General features: G+C 37.0%; 1 protein-coding gene across 8 annotated transcripts in view; it reads right to left on the minus strand.

Annotated features, from left to right (window-relative positions):
• The window catches only part of pappa2 (pappalysin 2), a 131,430-nt gene that overhangs the window by 105,286 nt on the left and 4,728 nt on the right, over positions 1-21,416 (minus strand). For 4 of the 8 annotated variants that reach the window (XR_012392833.1, XR_012392831.1, XM_009298646.5 and 1 more), the window contains exons 1-2: positions 10,393-12,075; positions 5,287-6,349 (exon numbers count right to left, since the gene is read on the minus strand). The exons of 2 other annotated variants lie outside the window; for them this stretch is intronic. Coding sequence is in view for 4 of the 6 variants with exons in the window: in XM_009298646.5 (XP_009296921.1) it covers positions 5,287-6,349; positions 10,393-11,215 (1,886 nt within the window). In the remaining 2 variants the exon portion in view is untranslated. Of the gene's footprint in view, positions 1-5,286; positions 6,350-10,392; positions 12,076-16,003; positions 16,093-21,416 lie in introns of those variants that run through there. 2 more of the 8 variants (XM_073927493.1, XM_073927496.1) reach the window with 2 other exon arrangements.

Genomic DNA, 21,416 nt, shown 5'->3' on the forward strand with positions numbered 1-21,416 from the left:
AAGGGCATCCGCAGCATAAAAACTTGCTGGATAAGTTGGTGGTTCATTCCGCTGTGGCGACCCCGGATTAATAAAGGGACTAAGCCGACAAGAAAATGAATGAATGAATGAATCTGTAACCATTGACATATTTGTTAGGGAAAACAAATACTAGGAAAATATTGTGTGTAGTAGTTGAGTTTAGGTATTGGTATAGGATTAGGGATATGTAATAAAATAATACTTTATAAGAACTAATAAACAGCAAATATCTTCACAATAAGCAAGTTATATGCCAGTAGTTTTGAACTCAGCGTTGAAGGTAATGAGTTAATTAAATACCTTATTGCTTCAACTCAAATGAAGTAAGTTCACAGTTCTCAAGTAGATTAATTTATTGGGTTTTACTGTGCTAAAATTGCTTCACTTACTCAAATGGATTAAGTTCACAGTACTCATTAGGATTAAAGTAGTTTTTTTAACTTAAATGGTTTGTTGCAAATGGTTTCCTCAAACGGTTTGAGTTACCTTAACTTTTAGGGGTTTACAGTGTACCAAATCAATATATACAGTATTGAGCAAAAGTTTCAGTCCACCAAAGCTGATTTGTGACACAGAAAGTAACTATTTTATATCTAGAATATTAAAGTTATATCAGTTGGGTTAATATTCAAACCAACAAAGACTTGTGTCAACAAACCTCAGCCTAACTTAGCTCACTTTTCAGCAGCAAATGACAGGTTTCCCAAGAATTCCTTTAAACCTGCCCCTTCCTTCATCACTCCAACTGGTACTTCCACCCCAAACTCACACCAACAGCATATCAAAAACATTCAAACTAACTGGTAAAATTCACACTTGTAGTTTGTTTAATAAAATCTGAACCAAAACAAAAGAAAAGACAACTGGTTTTGAACTGTGTAAATTGTTAGAGTAAAAACCTACTAGAAATTCCTGTGCAGAAAAGCCTGTTTTATTCTGCAATGGGCAACATTGGGTTAAAAAACAACAACTTGAGACCACCATAGTCAATTTGGAATCATTTGTTTGGCGCACATCAAGATTGAGAGTTACCCAAATCAACCAAACCAGAGTTCGTTTTAATCAAACCAAACCTGCCAAGTGTGAACACACCCTGAAAAGCATTTTCAAAACCACTGATCCGGCAATCTCACAGCAGAATGAATAAAGATGCAAATACATCATAAATCGCTAAAACTGCTAAGCATCTATCAAAGTTAATTACTAAAGAGAAGACTTATCAGGTAGTTCACTTCTATTGGCTTATCAGAACTAAAATGTCTCCGCTTTCATCTCCTTCCATTTCTGGAGCAAGCCAAAAAGCACCTGGTGGTTCCCCTGTGCTGTTTCTCTCTGCTTCAACAACAAATTTGTGTAGTGACAGCCATTGGCAAGTGCTCAGGCTTCACTGCCCAGCAGCAGATACCTGGGCTATAACTCACACAGCAAAACATTAAAATCCCAGACCTTCACATAAAAAGCTTGCTATACAATTGCCATCAAAATGTCATCCCTGCATTAATTCTCTGCAAACTCTGGACTGCAGCCTAAGTGACACGCACTTCCAGAATGGTTAGAAAAGACATCTCTAAGGGATTAGTCTATAAGCCCAAAGTTAATCCAGTCCTGTTGACTATTCGCTTTTTTTTCCCCTATTGACACATCATATGTAGAGCAAAATAACTCCAGTAAATGAACATTTGCGTTACTGTGTACCTTTGGATTGCTCTTTGACTATGGCATGCCAAGGACAGTGTGTTACTCCAGGTCACTACTACAGACCCTGAAGAGATTCTTTATTCTGTTGAATGCTGAAGAGGATATTTTGATGAAACCACTGACTCCAAACATTGACTCCGATAGTAGGAACAAAAAATACTATGGAAGTCAATGATTGCAGGCTTCCAGCTTTCCTCAAAATTACTTATTTTGTGTTTAACAGAAGAAGAAACTTAGATTAGGAACAAGTAAAAGGTAAGTGATGACAAAGTTTTCAATTTTGCGCGAGTTATCTATTTAAGGAGGTCTACAAAATATTCTTTCCAATTCTTACCAAGGCTGCATTTATTTGATTGGTACAAACACATATAATATCACTAATAGAAAATGACAGTTTTTTATTTTATTAAATTTTGAGATGGTGTTTTTCATTTTAATATGCTAATTTGTTCATTGCTTATTATTACAAACGTTGAAAACATTTGTGCTATTTATTATTTTGTGGAAACTATAATATTGGTTTAGAAATATTTGATTAATACAAGTTCAAAAGATCAGATCAAATCTTTCATAACATCATGTCTGTACTGTCACTGTCCTTACTGGGTAAACAAATTTATTCATTAAGAATTGATAGAAAAAACAACATATATTTATTTTTGAATGGTTGTCGATATACTGCAAAATAATTTTAAGTACAACAAAAAAAATGTAAATCTTTATTTCGTTTTGCTTTTTCTTGTTCAGCCAACTTTTGAAAACATCAGCTGCACTGACCTAAAATCATTTGTCAGTAATACAAAAAAAGTTTAGTTGGGTTAACATAAGATTATTAGTTTTCAAGAGAGATGAACTACTCTGTGAAAAAAAAATTTAAGTTGCGCCAACTGAACATGTTTTATCTGCAGAACTGCAATGTCTGAAGTTGAGAGTAAAAAAAAAACAATCCTTGTTTCCTTTTCTCGTGTACTCAACATTTTTGCACCATTGATTGATAGGACAGTAGAGAGTACAAACAGTAAAGCGAGGAGAGAGGGGAAGTATCGGCATTGGACCTCGAGGCGAGAATCGAATTTAGGTCGTCATGAACACCAGAGTGCCATCTGTCAACGCGCTAACCCCTAAACCATTAGCACCGACGTGTACTCAACTTTTGAAAACATAAGTTGGATTGACATAAAATGTTTGAAGTTGAGTGAATAAAAAAACTCTTGTGAAAATTTGTAATATGAAATAATACATTACAGCGTTTCCTCTCGGGTATTTTCCAGCTGTGGTGGCAGGCCTTTTACACAGATCTATCAACTATGGTGTTACTTTAATGACAAATGTCGTTAGCGCAGTATTACAAGTCGAGATTGCATTTATGTAATACGAGCATGCAAATGTCATTGCTTCTGTGCTGATTTCCTCTGTTGGTGCACAAAACTGGTGCTCAATTGCAGATTTTCTTGTGTGCTCTCATATAAATGCTACTGAAGTGCAATTTAGTGCATATAAAATGGCAGAATTTTTTGAATGAGAAGATGTAATTTAGCTATGGTGGGATGAATTATGGTGTGGCGCCACCGCCATGGAAGAATGAATGTATTATCAGAACAAACAGGAAGGCATGATGTACATGTGAAGCATTACAAAGCATTTTTCCCTGTTTGCCCTGCCATGTTTTGATCCTCGTCTTGTTCCCCGTTATTGTTGTTTTATACCTCCTGTCCTGTTTATAATTCTGTGACTAATAAATGTTTTGTTAACATTTGTCTCTGCTTTAGTTTTCTATTGTTTTTTCAATTGAACTATGTTTGTTCTGATGTTTTATTTCTTATTACTAATTTTCACATAAGTTTTTTGTTCACTTCAGACATTTTAGGTCAGTGCAACTGATGTTTTCAAAAGTTAAGTACACGTCAGCGCCAATGTGTGTTGACACATGATGGCACTCAGGTGTTTACGGCGACCCGAGTTCGATTCCCACCTCGAGATCCTATGCCGATCTTTCCCCTCTCTCATCTGCCCACACTTTCCTGTCTACACTGTAAAAAATAAATCCATAAAATTTACGGTTAAAAAATGGCAGCTGTGGTTGCCAGTACTTTACCGTTAAAAACACGGTACAAACCGTAAAAGTAATTTCTCGTTTTTACGGTAAACTATACCGTATTTTATAAATTTATAGAGGTTAGGGTTAGGGTTAGGGTTAATATGTCTGTATTTTGAATGACCAACATCTACGCATCTTTGGTTACACAGTAAGACACATTACCACACCCACATGCAGGTGGTGATGAGGAAGTTACATAATGAGCCAATGCTCATCACAATCAACTTTTCCCACAAGCAGAAAAGAGTATCAGCATATAGAAGATGCTCAGTGTCCAATCATATAAACTTGCTGTTGTCCTCTTGGAAAACTGTAGAAAACTACCAATATATTGTATGTCAGACAACTATTCACTGATATCATTGGGGCACTATTAATCTCTATAGAAGTCATTCAGGATCAGATAGATGGATCTTGAAGAAAACATGTTCTCAAGCAACCATAAAATGACAGCAGCTGGTGACTGAGACCCAAGGTCTTGATGCACACTGAGCCTGGAACAACACTTCCCAGACTGCATCTGGAATTTTGACATATAGCAAACTCATCCTGTGCTGATAAGATTCAGCACATGAAATATGATATATTATGATAGATATATGCAAACCATTATATATCTAATGAGTACTTTTAAAATGCAGAAAGTTGAAATGATTCAGAAGTTATGTCTAAATAATCTGCTATGTATGAGATTTAAAACAAGGGTATTCAAAAATAAATACTAACATGATTAAAACATGGCCTTTTAAATATTTTGAAATCCTTTGTTTGCAATTTTTATACGCCTTTGTAGACATCAACTTATAATTGTAGCACCAGAAAAATGAAAGACACTGTGGCAAGCCATCAAACAGTCTGTACAGGAGCAAAACTGTCCTGCCTTTCACAATGAATAGAGCTGAGACCTCTGGTTTTGTTGTTTAGCCACATTAAGTGTATACTTTGGCTCAGTTCTGCATCCAAGTTCTGCATGCTTTTTAAAGCTATTCCAGAAGGCCGATTTGTATGCTTTGCGTGTTGAGTAATACAAAATGCTCTGACAATCTTGAAAATAACAAAACACTGAGAAAAAAAGTGAACACTATTTCACAAGACACATCGGTTTCCTTTTTCCTGATGCTGCTGTGAGAACATTTAACAAGCACGTAACTCTAAAGCTAGTTCACACCAACCATTAGCTAGAAATGAAGAATGCTTTCAATTAATTTGTCCTGGCCTTTAAGGCAAGCCGTTTTGGTAAGAATGCATCAGCTAAGAAAATAAATGTACATAGCTGATGTAACGATAGACTACAGAACCTGAATCAATCGCAATGGAACCAAGTAGGCAGTGAAGTATTTTTCTAAGAAGTTTTTGTTACAATTTGTTTTGAATTCTCAAGTTAAGACCAAAACATAAACCCTCACTAAATATTGTGCTTGAGTTCAAGTTAGTTGCCAAAGTGGAACCATATTGTAGCACAAGCTCACCTCTGAGGAGACTCTGGATCAAAGCAGGTCTTTGCGACATCTGTAACCTCAGGGTCACAGCAATCACCATCATCGTAATCATAGTGAATGCTGTTGCATTCTGGGTTGCAGACTCCATCCCGCCGCTTCCAGTTGTAGCAGGGCCCCATGCGCAAGCAGTCTCCTCCATCATGACCTGTAAGAGGATGGTCACACTCTGGATCGCAGTGGCGATTGCCAACCTTGGCAATATGGCAGTTGCTGAGGATGAAGCGCCGCTGGAGCGAAGAGTTGTAGACTGTGTGTATGCTGAGCTCTAAGGTGATGTTGTAGGGATGGAAGGCATCTTCCAAAGCCTGGTGTTGACGCTGGATCTGCTGCAGGGAGACTGAAGGGTCACTGCCGTTGTCTTTACAGATGTTCACAACGCGGTAACGAATCTTCTTTTCAGCTCGCATTTGCCAGTGCTTGTTATAACTAAGGGCGATATCGAAATTGTCGCACACAGTCACCCCACATGGAGGTGGCAGAAACGGAGACACAAGCTGTAGCTCTGGGACAGGAAGAGCCACGATTACTGGGTTGTGACGATCTTTATAGGGCACCCACTGGTTCTCAACTTCTGAGAAATCTGCCCATTGGGACAAGAGCGGAGATTGCCTCTCTGAATGGGGTTGGTGGCTTTTAAGAAGTTCTTCATGAGAACGTGCATAACCCCAGAGCGCAACGCCTCCCAAATGTCCACGAAAACTGTGCTCGTGATCCGACTGGTCTCCGCCAAGCAGAAACAACCGACAAGCCTTGATATAGGAACTGTATAGGTCACCCGACTGTTCACTGCTCTCGCCAGCTTTGAAATTGTCTACATACAGCGCCATCTTGTGGCCATCATAACTGGCAACCACATGCGTCCAGCTGTCAGGCTGGTAGCGCTGATGTCCGATGATAGTGGTGGATTTAAGTGAACGATCAGTGCGAAGGGAGAAGAAAAACCTGCCATCCTTTCTTCCTGTAGGGTCTGCTGCTTGAATCCCGACAGACCAGCCTTTTTCACTCAAGGGATGCGAACAGTTGTCAAACACACCTAAAAAAAACACACAAACAAATAAGTCAGTGACCAAAAATGCATCTTCATTAAGCGCACAGTAATTGTCGTTTAATTATCTAAAGAGTTTAAGAGTTTAAGTCACTTTCATTCAACAAATCCACTGATATTCCCAGCCGCCTTTAGTTAGGAGCAGTCACATCTGGCAGCCAGATGTTACTGTGGAAGGACAGAGAGAGGTCAGGGAACCCCTTCAACCCTCCCAACAACACACGCACATGCAGGCATATACACACTCGGGTGCATTATTCCCTGCAAACGGTAGAACGAGAGATGGGCAGCTTTAAACAAAATATCCTGAGGGACGCGGACCACACTGAAATATCACTCACTGGAAAAGCCTGCCGATGTGTGTGCAAGGCTCCAGCGTGTGACAACATCTGCTAATTTCTGCATGTATCAGCCCTGAAAGATAAACCTTTCTAGAGTATTTTCCACTTGGATGCTACTACATTTTCAAAGCCTGACTTCTTATCTTACTGTTTTTATAATGTCTCTCTCCCACTAAATTAAGTACTCCTAAAAGTAGTACCTCAGACTTGCCCGGAGTGCTGAGTTTGGCATGAGACAAACTGTGCCGATTCTGATTAAGAAATACTTTCTTTGTAACCCTGTAAGAGTGATGACTTCGATGTGATAAGTGTGTATGAGAGACAGAGAAAAAGTGAATGTTTTTGAATAGTATCACTTATTAGCGAAAGAAAAGACCACTTCCAGTAAAGCCTTTGAACACTCATTTGGCAGCGTGGGGGGATTTAAAAAAAAATCTGGCTTTATAACAATAGATTCATCCACTGATTGTTAAAAGAAAGCTATTGACCTCAGAGGGGGCTGGAGTCAATGTTCACATCATTTAAGTGATGATGACGAATAAGTCAAAGTAGAATAATACAATCTTAACAATAGCAATATGGTAGAACCCCTCATTTATTTAAGAAGTTAGTGAGATTTGACGTCATTGGGGAATACTGATTTTATCCAAGTGGTGGATGATTTTAAAACGGATTATCTAATGCTCTCTTTGAGGTCTGATAGATGACTCATCAGTGTTACAACAAATGAATAATATTTGCACCCCCTTTCGCCTAAAAGCATGTATTTTGGCATCCATGGCAGAGGAAGGGCATTGCACAGGTTACAACCGGAGAACTCTGGGCTTTGTTCTCCTTACTGGGAACTAGTCTCAGAAGCACTTCCAGATATAATCATTTCCACATTGACCCTCCTCAGCAGCCATGCAAAAAAAAAAAAAAAAGGCACATTTACCTGATTATGAAGACTCACTTGAGGGATCCAGCACCTTCTGTGATGTTCCACAGCTTATTCTGTTTATTTACTTTGTATTTGTAATCATAGTATGTGCTTTGAATAAAGTCAGTTGTCTGTCTAACGCATACCACAAGAAAGGAGTAGGCTCAATAAGGTCCGCTCTAGAAGATAAATGAAAATTTATTGACTTAAGGTCTGATAGGTATTTTACTTGGCCATGCATAACAGATATTGTATACCCGATTATGCTATTGTAAATAAACACAATATCACACAAGTAGCAGTGTGATGTGGCTGGATATCGGCACTAGTGGGAGGTGTGCTTTGGCAGGAGGCCACAGGCCAAGTACCCTAGTCTCCCACCAGTGCTGAAATACAGCCATATCGCACTGCTACGAGTGTGATATTGCATTTATACAATAGATCGAGGGCATAATAAAATATAAAAAAGAAAATCAAACATGGAATCTCAAAAACCCTTTTTTGTTAGGAACTACTTTCTTTCGCCCTTCTATGATAATCGACTTGTGTCGATCATCAATTTTATAATGATTTGATCAGTTTAAAAGTATGCAGATCTTTTCTAAGGACTTATTATGCGGTCTCTGTCACCATCTTGTGAATGGACAACTGTAGTGAGTTTATTGATCTGCTGTCACTCTATGTGGGCGGAGTAATATAGAAGCATGATGAGGCTGTATGAGTTCTGATATTGCAGAATATCACACGGCCAATCAGATTCGAGAACTAGACAGAACTGTTGTATACATTATTATATATATTAATTTCTGGGCTGTTTTCTTTGATGATTTGACAATATTTCTTCCAATTGCAAATAAAATTATTGCTGTTTAGAGTGTTTATTTTTTAACAACGGGTCAGGATAATTGAAAATCAGGGTAATTCCACCAAATATTGAAGTTAAAACATTAGAATAATGTTGTCTTAAAAAGAACATAAACGTCTGAAAACTTGACACCCTTTGTGTTGATTGATGGAAAAAAGGCTCTAGAAATCACATAATATTCTATATAAAATGTGAAAAATATTTATATATTTAAAGAATTAAAAAAAAAAAAAAATTTCATATTTGTTTCATTTAGTCTCTTAATTTCATTCATTCAGTCATTTAGATTAGTCCCTTTAACAATCTGGGTTCGCAACAGCGGAATGAACCGTCAACTTATCCAGCATATGTTTTACGCAGCGAATGCCCTTCCAGCCACAACCCAACACTGGGAAAACATCCATACACTCTTGCATTTACACTTGTACACTACGGACAATTTAGCTTTTTTAATTCACCTATAGTGCATGTCTTTGGATTGTGGGAAACCGGACCAACCGAAGAAAACTGTTGCGAACAAGGGGAGAACAGGCAAGCTTCACACAGAAATGCCAACTGACCTAGCAGGAGCTCAAACCAACAACTGTCTTCCTGTGAGGCGATTGTGCTACCCACTGCACCACCATGGACCATAGTCTCTTATTTTGTCATAAGCTGCATGTAGAACATTCTGCTTATAAATCAAGCCTTGGAAACACAGAGCACCATATGCACCAAACCAGTGATTAAACACAGCAGACAGGACACACTGAGCAGGTGGTGGCCACTTGTTCCTATAACACTCCACCCTTTACCCCTACTCATCGTTAGCACCTCGTAAGCAGCTGATTTCCACATTCTCATTTCATCTGCTTGTCAGCTGATATCCTCAAACAAAGGCCTCTTAAATGAAACAACAACGTGTCAAAGCCGTGACAAAACACAGAGTCCACCACACACCAGTGATGCACTTGATGAACTGAGGCAAGTTCGAGGAATGAATCTGACTTCCCATAATCAATTTGGTCTGCATGGCTGAACGCCTTACATCAGTATTTATTCTGATTAGACAGTTGCTAATTGTGAATAATGTATCCTTCATCTAATAACTACTGCTTTAAGTAATGACAAATGACAATTCCAATTCCTAGAAAACCAAGCTGTATCGCTACCTCCCAACAAGAAAAGAATGATTTTAAAGGAAAACTCCTATTGTTTTGGAAGTGGACTCATTTAACAAGTCATCTAAAATTTAAACAGTCAATTCACTATGATTAGTTAAAACTTGATTCCTTTGTAGTTACATCATGTACTAAGACCGAAAAAAATTTGATTTTTATAGGCTGATATGGTTATGAGCTATGTTATAATCAAGGAACTTTGCTGCCGTATCATGGCTAAACAGGCACAATAATAGTTTCCTAGCTGGAGGGAGACGCTGCTTAATAATATTCATTTTAAGTCTGTTTTTACAAAATGTAACTACAGAAGAGACAAGCTTTAAAAAGGAAAAATACTGAAACTTTTTTTTTTGGGGGGGGGAGATGCTAATGGTCTAATTCGATTTAATGATTTATGCTAAGCTAATGAATAAAAAAGGGTAAAAGTATAGTTTAACTTTAATGGGGACTAATAAAATGAACCTATTTTAGAGAAGAAGAAAAAAAAAACAAGAAAAAAACACAAGAGGAGTGTTTTTTTAAACCAGGGGTGTCCAAACTTGGTCCTGGATGGCCGGTGTCCTGCATAGTTTAGCTCCAACATCCTTCAACACACCTGCCTGAAAGTTAAAGTATACCTAGAAAGACCTTCATTAGCTGGTTCAGGTGTGTTTAATTGGGGTTGGAACTAAAATATGCAGGACAGGAGTTTGGACACCCCTGCTTTAAACTATGAGAGTGATGTATGAATTTACAGACACACCCACCTGCGATGATGGAAGGGTTATTCTGGCCCCCCTCTGGCTTGACCCACAGCTCTATGGTAAATCTGGAACGGGGAAGCTCTATGGCGAACGCAGGGTTCACCTTTAATTGCTCCGCCTGGCCGCTGAAGTAAATGCCTGTCATCCACTTTGTGGGCACATCCCGAACTTCGGCCTTCCACAGCTCCCCAGCAGTGCTCTGCAGCCCCTCTTGCTCCCCAGAGTACTCCTCGTTTTCTGTGGAATATTCTGTGTGGTGGTTATAGGATTTTTCTGGGATGACTTCTTCATTGTTGAACTCTGAAATGCTCCGTGCAACCCTTCTAGTTTTAGATAAGCTGTCTATGAAATCAGCACCCTGTTCGGTCTGCAAAGGGAGTCCCTTTGATATGCGTTTAGAGGGATTTAGTGACTTAGCCGAGGCAGGATCAGTGACCCACTGTGCCCGTTTGCCTTCTTTCTTCCATATGAAAGTCTCTTCCTGCGGTTGAACAAATGTTTCCTTCTCATTAGCATCCCAGTTGGTTAACTCAACCGCACTAGAGCTGCAGTCACCTGCACACGACCTCACAGTGTGAGTTTTCCTCAAGTGCAAGTCTGTCAAGCGGGTGTATCTTCCACTCACCCCCGCTAGAGGGTAATGGTGCGCCGTGGAGCGCGGTGGCCGCTTGCGGCTGACAGATCCGCACTGCTCTCCAGCCAGCGCTCGCTCCGCTCTCTGTGCCAGTGTCCGCTTATACTTCTGGATATGGTCTGACTGAGCGCTGTTCAGCGGCCACGTGTGAAATACTGCAAGAATAATAGCCAGTAGTCTAAAAAACATCATTTTATTGAGGAGAAGCTGCAGCCTTCAATGCGTGGACATTTGTTTGTTTTGAAATGCACTTGCTAAGGGACTAACAGTTAATTCGTTTAAATAGCCTTTTCTTCATTAGTTGTGTTTGTTAAAGAACTTTGATTAAGGTGGATTGTTCGTTCCCTTGCTAATTGCAACCTAACAGTGAGTAACTGACATCAAACTATTTACTTTAAGTCTTTTCTTCTTTCCTTTTGAGTGTTATGATCCAAACAGAACATCCCGTGACTCTTGGATCTCCTGAAAAAGCTGCCTCTGGAGCGCGCACTGCCTGCGCAAATGACTAATTGTCATTCACTAATAGTTAATTACGCGCGCAATAAGCTATCCCTACTGCGGTTGAATGAAAGCGATAATATCGCGTTTTGTTGCAGACTTACATAGCTTGCTGTCTGTACAGTGTAAGGTTGTTTGTAGAGATGTAACGCTGGATAAAGGTTATTTGAGGTTGCCACCTTTTCACCGGCGCGCAATGGGTCGCGTCCAAATGCTCGCGGTCACGCTTCGTCCTGCAAACAAACCGCCAAAACGTCAAAAGCCTGTCGTGGTTTATACTAACAGTGGAGTGTTTCAGATATCGGGGAGCTGTGAAAGTCCACTTAAAAAGATTTTATTATCATCATCATTACTCTTGTTGTTATTTAAATATTGATCAGTATCCAAGAATGTGAGGTTACTGAAAGGAGATTTGTCTTTTTGGCATGCTGTTCCAAGTCAAAACGGCTCTCTGGATCACCTTGAGATGGTGCGGAGACTCCTCTTGCGCTCCGTCAGTGTGTCTATATTCCCAAGCTGAGTCCCGCTGCACGCGCTCTCCACATCTCCACATCAGATCAAACTAACGCGCTAAACGTTTTATCTGTTTCCTCCAGCCTGACATCACAAACCCAGCCCCTATCCCAGCCATTAGAAAAGAAAACTTACCCAGGTCCAACCCAGCCCTTGCCTGCTCCCATCTACTCTTACTTTCTCCCCCAGTGCCACTGACATGTAGCTGCTACACCTACTTCTGTACTGTAACGCAGGAGACAGCACATCTGCCGGACATGTGAAGAGGACTGAGGCACTGCACACACACATAGTAAATAAATAAATTAAGCAAGTGAGAAATGTGTAAACACTAAAAAACAAGGATGGATCAATGGCAAATTTCAGAACATTCTCTTATTGAGAAATTCACTGAGATGGCTAAAGATGCAGAGGGAAAGAAATCATAAATGTGGGTCTCTTTCCCCAAAAATAATATTCACATTACCATTATTTTATTTGAAATACATTAATATTATTTGATAGTTTTTTTTTTACCTGTTCAATTGATGATTTACAAGTAGCTAAATATCAAAATAAAACAGCTGAAAGAATAAACACGTTTGGAACAGTAGAAAGAGTGAAGACTAAATTAAATTAATTTAAATTAAATAAAATAATATAATAAAAAATTATTTAATTTAATTTAATATTATATTAAATTAAAAGTTTCTGTTGGATTAATTTTAGAACAATATTAAAGTAAAAATAAAGCTTTACTATTTATTTCCATATTGCAAGAAAGTTCACATTAGAAGGTTCACATTTATATTAAAATTAATATAATTAATATTTTCAAATATTTTTAAAGCAAGACTTAAACAGAAATAATAAGATTTGTGTACAATGCACCAATTTGACTTTTTTTAATATGTAACAAAACCGTAAATGTACTATTTACCACTTTACTGCTTATTGCATCATGAATTTAAACTGCATTAAGCACCATTAATGCTTTAATCACCTCACCAAGAAAAAAAAAATGTTTGAATTGCATTTCTTACCTCCTAATGTCGCTAGTTAACTCAATGCATTTTTTTTAACACATCCCATATTTTCTAAAACATTAACCTCTACCAAATAGTTGATATGTCGGTTTATGGTAAAAGTACCGGACTTAATACAAAGGAAAATATGAAGTGAACGACCAATTTATTAAAAAAAACAAACAAAACATTTTTGAATACTAAATCACCTTTTTTTAAGTATCAAGTGTAATAGTGCATCAGGATTATGTTTGATATTTTTTAGTTAAGCAACAATGCTGTGTATGTAAGCCATTATTAAAACAGTCATTCTTTAAATGACTTGAACAGTCATTATTTAAAACAGTAAAAACATGCTCAACCATGTTGGTAGAGGGGCAGTCACAGGGATAAAATACCTTCAATTAAACATGCACAAATTAGCAAGAAACTAAAACCTTAGTTCATTTAACTTTTCTTGTATCTAGGTGATATTATATCTGCTTGTATTAAGCGAATGAAGTATTTATAATTAATGTTAGTGTATTTTATAAAGTAAAACTTTAGATGCTGCAAAAAAATAATATGATGGAAATAATCATTACAACTATATATGCTTATTAAAATTTTCATGCTTTGTCTTAATTTTCTCTGTGTAACTTGTTTTTCAGTACAGCACATCTTTCAAGAGCTCATATAAAACCCAAGAAAGATTTTTGTTGTTGTCACTCTTCCTTATCATTATTAATAAAAAAAAATAACTTTAAAGTCGGGCAGCACAGTGGGTAGCATGATCGCCTCACAGCAAGAAGGTCGCTGGTTCGAGCCTGGCTGAGTCAGTTGGCATTTCTGTGTGGAGTTAACATATTCTCCCCATGTTGGTGTGGGTTTCCTCCGAAGGAAATGCGGCAGGAAGGGCATTCGCTGCGTACAACATATGCTGGATAAGTTGGCAGTTCATTCCGCTGTGGTGATCCACTTTAAATTACGCATGAACCGGGAGACTTTTATTTCAATATGTTTAGGTACCTCCATCTGAAACAGAATATTGAGTAGGGGGGCGGGGCTGTCTTTTTGTGCATTATTCCCTTACAGAAAACTATCTGTACGAGGGGCGTGGTTAAGAATATTGTGGCTGGTTAGCGCCAATTGCCTGGTTAATGCGATGACATTCAGCACCATGGTGCTCACAGTGAACTTCCTCGAAGTCCTTTGCGGACCTTCACCCTTTCTCTGCTCCCAATACTTTACAGAGTGTAACCTTCACTGTCTTTTGCAAGTAAAGGTTAAAAAAAAAACTAAAATGGATGTCATGGTGGCGCAGTGGGTAGCACGATTGCTTAATAGCAAGAAAGCCACTGGTTCGAGCCTCGGCTGGGTCAGTTGGCATTTCTGTGTGGATGTTCCCCCCTGTGTTTGCGTGGGTTTCCTCCAAGTGCTCTGGTTTCCCCCACTAGTTCAAAAACATTCACTGTAGGGACTAAGGGACTAAGCAAAAAAGAAAATGAATGAATGAATGAATGAAACCCCTAAAAAATAATGATAAAAAAAGAAATTGTGGCTGAACTGACAACTGTTGATGTCAAAAGAGAAGGACCACCACAAAAACGCAGAAGCAAATGCTTAGACTTTGATTGAAGATTCTTTTTTTTTTTTAGAGGATTAACTTTCATAGATTAATTTGGATACCTAAAAAATAGTACTGAGCACTAGCAACATTGGAAATTTTCAATTCACATAGACTTAAATTTAAACTCTCCCTAAATACTTCATTTCGTCCTTTATTCTTTAAAAAAAGGTCACAGAAAATGTTTAAAATATTCATGTTTCTCATTATGTTTCTGAACAAACGCCAGCAATTATTTTCTAAGCATTTCAAAGGTAAACAAATCTTGCTTAATCTCATCCAAAATTATATATAAAAGCTATTTAAAAGCTTATGTAGCCATCTTACACCACAAAACACATTTTAACTATCTGCATTAAATCTAATGCGTCATTTTTTTTTTTCGAAAATATCTCTGAAATCACACTTTCAGCAATGAGTTCAAACACATCACTAAAGGACTTGCTTACATGCCACATTTTAATATGTAGTCAGTGTATCTTTACTGCTTTATAAGTGAAAAACAGCATTCAGCAGGTGCATATGTAGACTGATGTAACTTGCAAATGACCGAATTTGTGACCGTAAAACAAGTCAGCAACCACATCCACTATCCCACACCTCAGTGGTCAAAAAGTTAGACATGCCGCTGTTTAATTTCCCAAACGCACCAGTTTTCGCCTCAGCGTTTTTGTCAGGCTCAATTTGCAAACGGCCCCGACTTGGGGTAACTGGCAGTTATGGCAGGGGCCCCTTCAGGGGTAGAAAGGGCCCTAACAGTGGGAGGTAAGAATTCCGCAACCAGCCTAAGGATCTGCCTGCAAAACATTCAGCTTTTTTTGTATCAAAGTGCTTTGAGATACAGCTGCAGTTGTGTAAAAAAAAAAAAAGTGAATGGCCGCTCCTGGGCCTCACCCCCCACTGCAAAGGACCTCTAAGAGATTATCCTTCATTTGAGGCTGCCTTTCCCCCAATCCAATTCTAAATGACCAGAAACGCAATGGGAAAATCTAAACTGATGTGCCTGGACAAATAGCCTGTGCCTGGTTCAACATCCAAAGGCATCCCCTCCCCATCCCCGGTCAGCGATCAAAAAAATGGACACTATATAAACCCGTTGCAGATATTTACTGCATTGTCAACCGCTGAGAAATCTGTTATTCTGTCGCTTGGGAGACTCAACTAACTAAATAATTCCACAGAATAGATATTTGAAAAGATACAGTGAGGGAAGCAGGTGTGCACTGTGTGAACTATAACGTCATTTCCTAGTTAGTCATGGCTGGCTTGGCTTTAAAACTGGATTATTCGTAGCGAGCATCTGACAGCATGTTTTTTTTTCGCTTTATTTCCCCTCCTTATGTTCTAGATATACAGTACCTCAAAAAACACGTCTCGGTGGATTTGCCTGCTTTGCAGATGGAGTTCTAGCTGTTTATCACTTGACAGTATAGGCATTTTTTGGGAGTCTGAAAAACATAAAAAGTAATAGCATCTTATTATTGTCAAATAACTGCACCAACTTTGTTTTTTCTGTTTGATTTCAGATCAAGTACAAATATCTCCTGAAGGAAACTGCGTATTTTGAAATAGCATACAGTGCTCAACATAACTGAGTACAGCCCATTTTGAAAATGAATATTTTTATGCATTTCTCAGTGAATATAGGCAATGTATTTTGGTGCACTTAAACAAGACAGATTTATTAAACAGATATATTTATCAAAATAATATTTTAGTCACCAAACATATTTAGAAATTTATAAAAAAACAAATAAAATCAAGCAAATTACTGCAAAAAAAAATTACAACCTGCAAAATTGTAATATTTTAAGATTTATTTTTTATTTAATTTTTTTTTTCCTCTTTTAAATTTTGTATTTAATATTTTTCTATAACATATAAATTTGGATGTACTAGTTTTTGGAACATCGTAAGTTATTTTGTGAAATTATATTGAAGTTATTTGGCTTCAGCACTAATCTAATGTAAATGCACAAATATAATATTGTATAACTTCCAATAAAACATATGAATTTATTTACATTTTATAATCAGACATTTTACAATTTATTTACATTTTATAATCAGAATTGTATTTCATTTTATTTAGTTTAATCATTTGTATTATAGAAGTTATATTATGACATAAATAAATTGATTTGTGCTATGACAGCCCAATGCATAAAAAAATGAGTATCGCCCAGTGACTACTTTTATTACACAGTGGAACCTAATTTGGCATAACAGTTTTGATTTTATTTTTTTATTATTATTATTTTAGAAACAGACAGACAGATTAAAAAAAAAAGACAAAAGCTGTGATTTCAATAAATCCTGTGAAATTTCTGTGAAATCCTCTTAAAATCTATGAATTACAAATTAAAGGATAGGATAGTCATTTACTCACACTTGTCAAGCACCTGCTTTGGTTTATTTCTTGATGAACACAAAAGAAGATGTTGGAACACAGCCTCATTGTGAATACATACCCCGGTATACATTTTTGGATAGCACAAATTATGTAGCCATTTTTCAAATGAACACTAAGGGGCAGTATGACACCGCTGACAGCTTACTTTTTTTTTTTTCACGCTACCAGCTGACTGCCTTACCTCCATGTGCACCACTTTTCTGCTGTTACCAGTTTGCCCAGTAGCTTACCATGTACGTTGGCGTACACTTCTAAAACTTTATGCAGTGGTTTCATTTTTTTAAATTGCTTCTTTGAAAGCATCTTCTTTAAAAAGCGTTTATCAATTCCAACTATTTCATTTTAGAATCATGTGCATTTGTAAGTTTCCGTTCAAAAAGGATAAGTTAGGATACAGTGATAGTTGATCCAAAAATAAAAATTCTGTCATCGTTCACACCCTCCTCTGGTTCCAGACTTACTTGGGTTTCTTTTCTCTTCTGAACACTCTTCCAACTCCAACTCTGCTGAATGTTAGAAAATAGTAGCCATTGACCCTCATGGTATTAGTTTTTTCTACTATGTAAGTTGTAATGTTGTATGTATGTATGTATGTTCACCTATTTTTTAATGTTCTTCAAAATATTTTGTGTTCAAAAAAAAAAAAAAAAAAAGAATCTCTTAAAGGTTTGCAACCACTTTAGGGTGAGACTATAGACAGCAAATTGGCATTTTAGGGTGAACTATTCCTTTAAGAAAGCTTTATTTAAGGTGCATTTAGCAATATGTTCTTAATATTAGGTTATCTTGGTTCTAAACCCTGTTCTTGATTACAATTAAAGGCATAGTTCACCAAAAACAAAAAAATTCTCTCATCATTTACTCACCCTAGGTTCCAGACCTGGGTTTTGTTCTTCTTTTGAACACAACATTTTGAAGAATGTTGCGATGACTTTTGTGATGTGTATTGATGTGTTAGGAAAAAAGAAACTAATAAAGATTTGTAACTACGTAAATTGTGGTAAGATTTTAATTTATGGTTGAACGATCACTTTAAATCGTTTTTTTTTTTCTAGCACTGTCTCATGAAAGCACTATAATGACAATATCTTGATGTAGTATCCATATGACAGTATCCATATGACAGTACGTGTGTGTGTGTGTGTGTGTGTGTGTGTGTGTGTGTGTGTGTGTGTGTGTGTGTGTGTGTGTTGGTGGGCGAGAGACGGACAGCTGGTATTTGTTGCTCATTTTCCTCAGTTGCCCATTAATATCAAAGACAGAAATCTGATCTATTTAATGTGGCTGATGTTTTAAAAGATTTCATTTTGTTATTGTTTTCGGGAACACCGAATCTACACTCCAAGCAAACGATCAGACTGTCTCGAAAATTAAACGATACCTCTTTAACTAGTAAGACAATCGCATACCAAAATCGTAAAACGGATCAAGGCCAGCCAGAGATTAACAATAGAACTCATAATTCTCCTGCTTTATAAGAAGAGACATGAATTCTGCACATTAATAGTAAAATAATAGTATTTTTTGAGTGGTGCAATTTACCGCTTTCCATCCAAAAGACACACTGTTCTCAGTAGTGAGTACAGCAGATCAGTCAATATACTTGAAGTGTATTATTGGTTAAAAGGGCTTTATTTCTCCCTTCAGAGCCATAACAGAAGCACCAGAGATATATAAATGTTTGAAATGGCAACCACAGTTAGTCCATTTGTAATTGAGACACGGCTCTGGCCAATGTGAGCAGACACAACTCATCTAGACGTTTTGCCCGATCCCCCTTATCCATTTGGAATTTAAGTTGGCTTTAAACACTTCTCTTAACAGTGCTAACAACGCCAGTTAGTAGAGCTTAATTTCCAATGAGATACAAGTAAAGAACATCTGAATCAACAAGAGTAAGTGTTGGAGGGCTTTGAAGTGTGCTGCATTATAGAGGTCAGGCAGGGAGAGCCGTGCTGTAATTAACTCTTTGCATGTGAAGAAAGTGATCTGCTCTGCCAAAGGAACATATAATAGCGATGAGAAGAGAATTAGCAAAGATGTGCATTGGTCAAATTGATGTGATCTGCAAGATATCCAGAATACTTTAGCCATAAATATAATTTTTTTCCAGATACAGAAGCTGTGTGGCATGATGTGAATACCTGTAAAAGTCTATGAATTAGAAATTAAAAGGGATAGTTCACCCAAAAATGAAAGATTTTGTCATTTACTCACCCTTGTAAAGCCCCTGTTTGAGTTTATTTATTGATGAACAGATCTTGCAAATTGTGAATACGTACCCTGGTATACATTTCTGGAGAGTATGAACTATGTAGCCAGAGGTATGTATGGCTGCATTTCATTTTTTAAACTTTCTGCGGTTCCTAGTTTGTCAAGTGGCTTGCCATGCACATCAGCAGACTTGAGACGATGAGCGGAGTTGACTGCAATGACGGGGTTCGAATCCAACAAAAAATGGTTCCAGAAATCAGGTAAAACAAATACAAGAGACAAAGAATTAAGTAAATAACGGTAAGAACATGGTAAAATCTGAAAACTTGGTAAAAATCAGACGATCTTTCTATTTCTGGACTGCTTTTGAAAACACTATTGGTTGGGTTTTGGAAAAAGGGTGGGTAGGGGTATCAGTCGGTCAGTCAGTCAACAGCGACCACTAGTGGATTTACGTGAGCCTGGGTTGCAATATTTGTTAACCAATAGCTTCCTTAGATTTTCTTATTGGTCTTTTCTATCATGGAAGTCGGTGGTTACCGGTTACCAACATTCTTCAAAATATCTTCTTTTACTGTTCAGCAGAAAAAAAATACACATAAAGTTTAGTAACTACTTGAGGGTGAGTAATTTGTGTGTATATATTAATCTGTTGGGGGACTATGCCTTTAATTTAGAGAAATCTGTAAAAGAGACATTTCAACCAAAAAATGAAAAATACATCATTGTTTGTTTACTCTCTCGTTTTCTCTCTCTCTCTCTCACACTCTCTTTCTCTCTCTCGATTTTAAATCTTTATGAGTTTCTTTCTTCTGCTGATTCAAAAGCCATGTATTCGATTAGTTGCAGCTGGAAGGGCATCCGCTGCGTAAAAAAATGTGCTAGATAAGTTGGTGGTTCATTCCGCTGTGGCGACCCCTGATTAATAAAGGGGCTAAGTCGAAAAAGAAAATGAATGAATGATGAATAAATATTAAAATCATGAATTAGCCAAAAATGTAAATTTGCCATAATTTTACTCATCCTCCACTTCTTCCAAACCTGTTTGAGTTCCTTTTTTCAGTTGAGCACAAAGGAAGACATACTGAATAATGTTGAAAAAAATCAGCCACTAACTTACCATAGCATAGTATTTCGTTGTTGGACTATGGATGACAACAGCTACTTTTCCCCTAAATTTTTTCAGAATATCTTTCTTTGTGTTTAACAGAAGAAGAAAAAATCTTAAAGGTTTATAACCACTTGAGTGTAAGCAAATGATGATGATTTTATTTTTCTGGATGAACTATCCCTTTAATATTAATTTAATTAAAGATTTGGTTTAAATACATGTAAATACAAAAAGTGCTTACTTTAATTGTCCATTCACAAGTTGCATAATATAATTTAAATTAATTTTTGTGGTAAGTGACAGTTTAGCTGATTTTACTTTAATGCAAATAAAAATAACATTTGATTGATACCCAGGTATCTGGATTTTTGACTTAGAATTTCTAAAGATACAGTTATAACTCCCCCTGCTGGAAGCTGTAGTTATAAGAGTCTGCGAGAAACTGCAGGTGAACAGTGAAAGCTAATTGATTAATGGTCCCTCTTAAAGTGGTATGCTGTCTCATGTGATCTTAAAGCAAATTATACAAAAGACTATGCATGTAGGCTGGCAGTAGTTAATTTCACTAATGGCCTTATCCTACATGATTATCTGGTTAACATTACTTTGAAGAGAAATATTGTTTTAATGAAATTAGCAAAGCAAATGAATAAATAAAAACACTGCCATTTACAGACGTCATAGCTTAATAAATATAAAACAACCATCAAACATTTACTGGAAAACTGAAAAAAAAAGGAGTTTTTAGACACCACAGACAGATCCCCAAAAGGGTCACTCATCTATGTAAAAGGTATTTGTAGCTTATCTGTTTATCTGTTATCCTATTTTAAATGGATCTAAAATTGTTCTAGTATACAGTGACTTGAATTTAATTTGTACATTTGATTGTATTATTGTATTAATTTGTATATTTGTATCTTTTTTAAACAAATCAGTGTTACTTTTTTCGTTTAATGTAAATGTATTTACCTGAATTTAAATTAAACATATAACTATAAGTATTATCAGATTATTTTAATAACCAAAGTATT

The sequence above is a fragment of the Danio rerio genome, chromosome 2, assembly GCF_049306965.1.
Source record: "Danio rerio strain Tuebingen ecotype United States chromosome 2, GRCz12tu, whole genome shotgun sequence".
Lineage (NCBI taxonomy): Eukaryota > Metazoa > Chordata > Actinopteri > Cypriniformes > Danionidae > Danio > Danio rerio.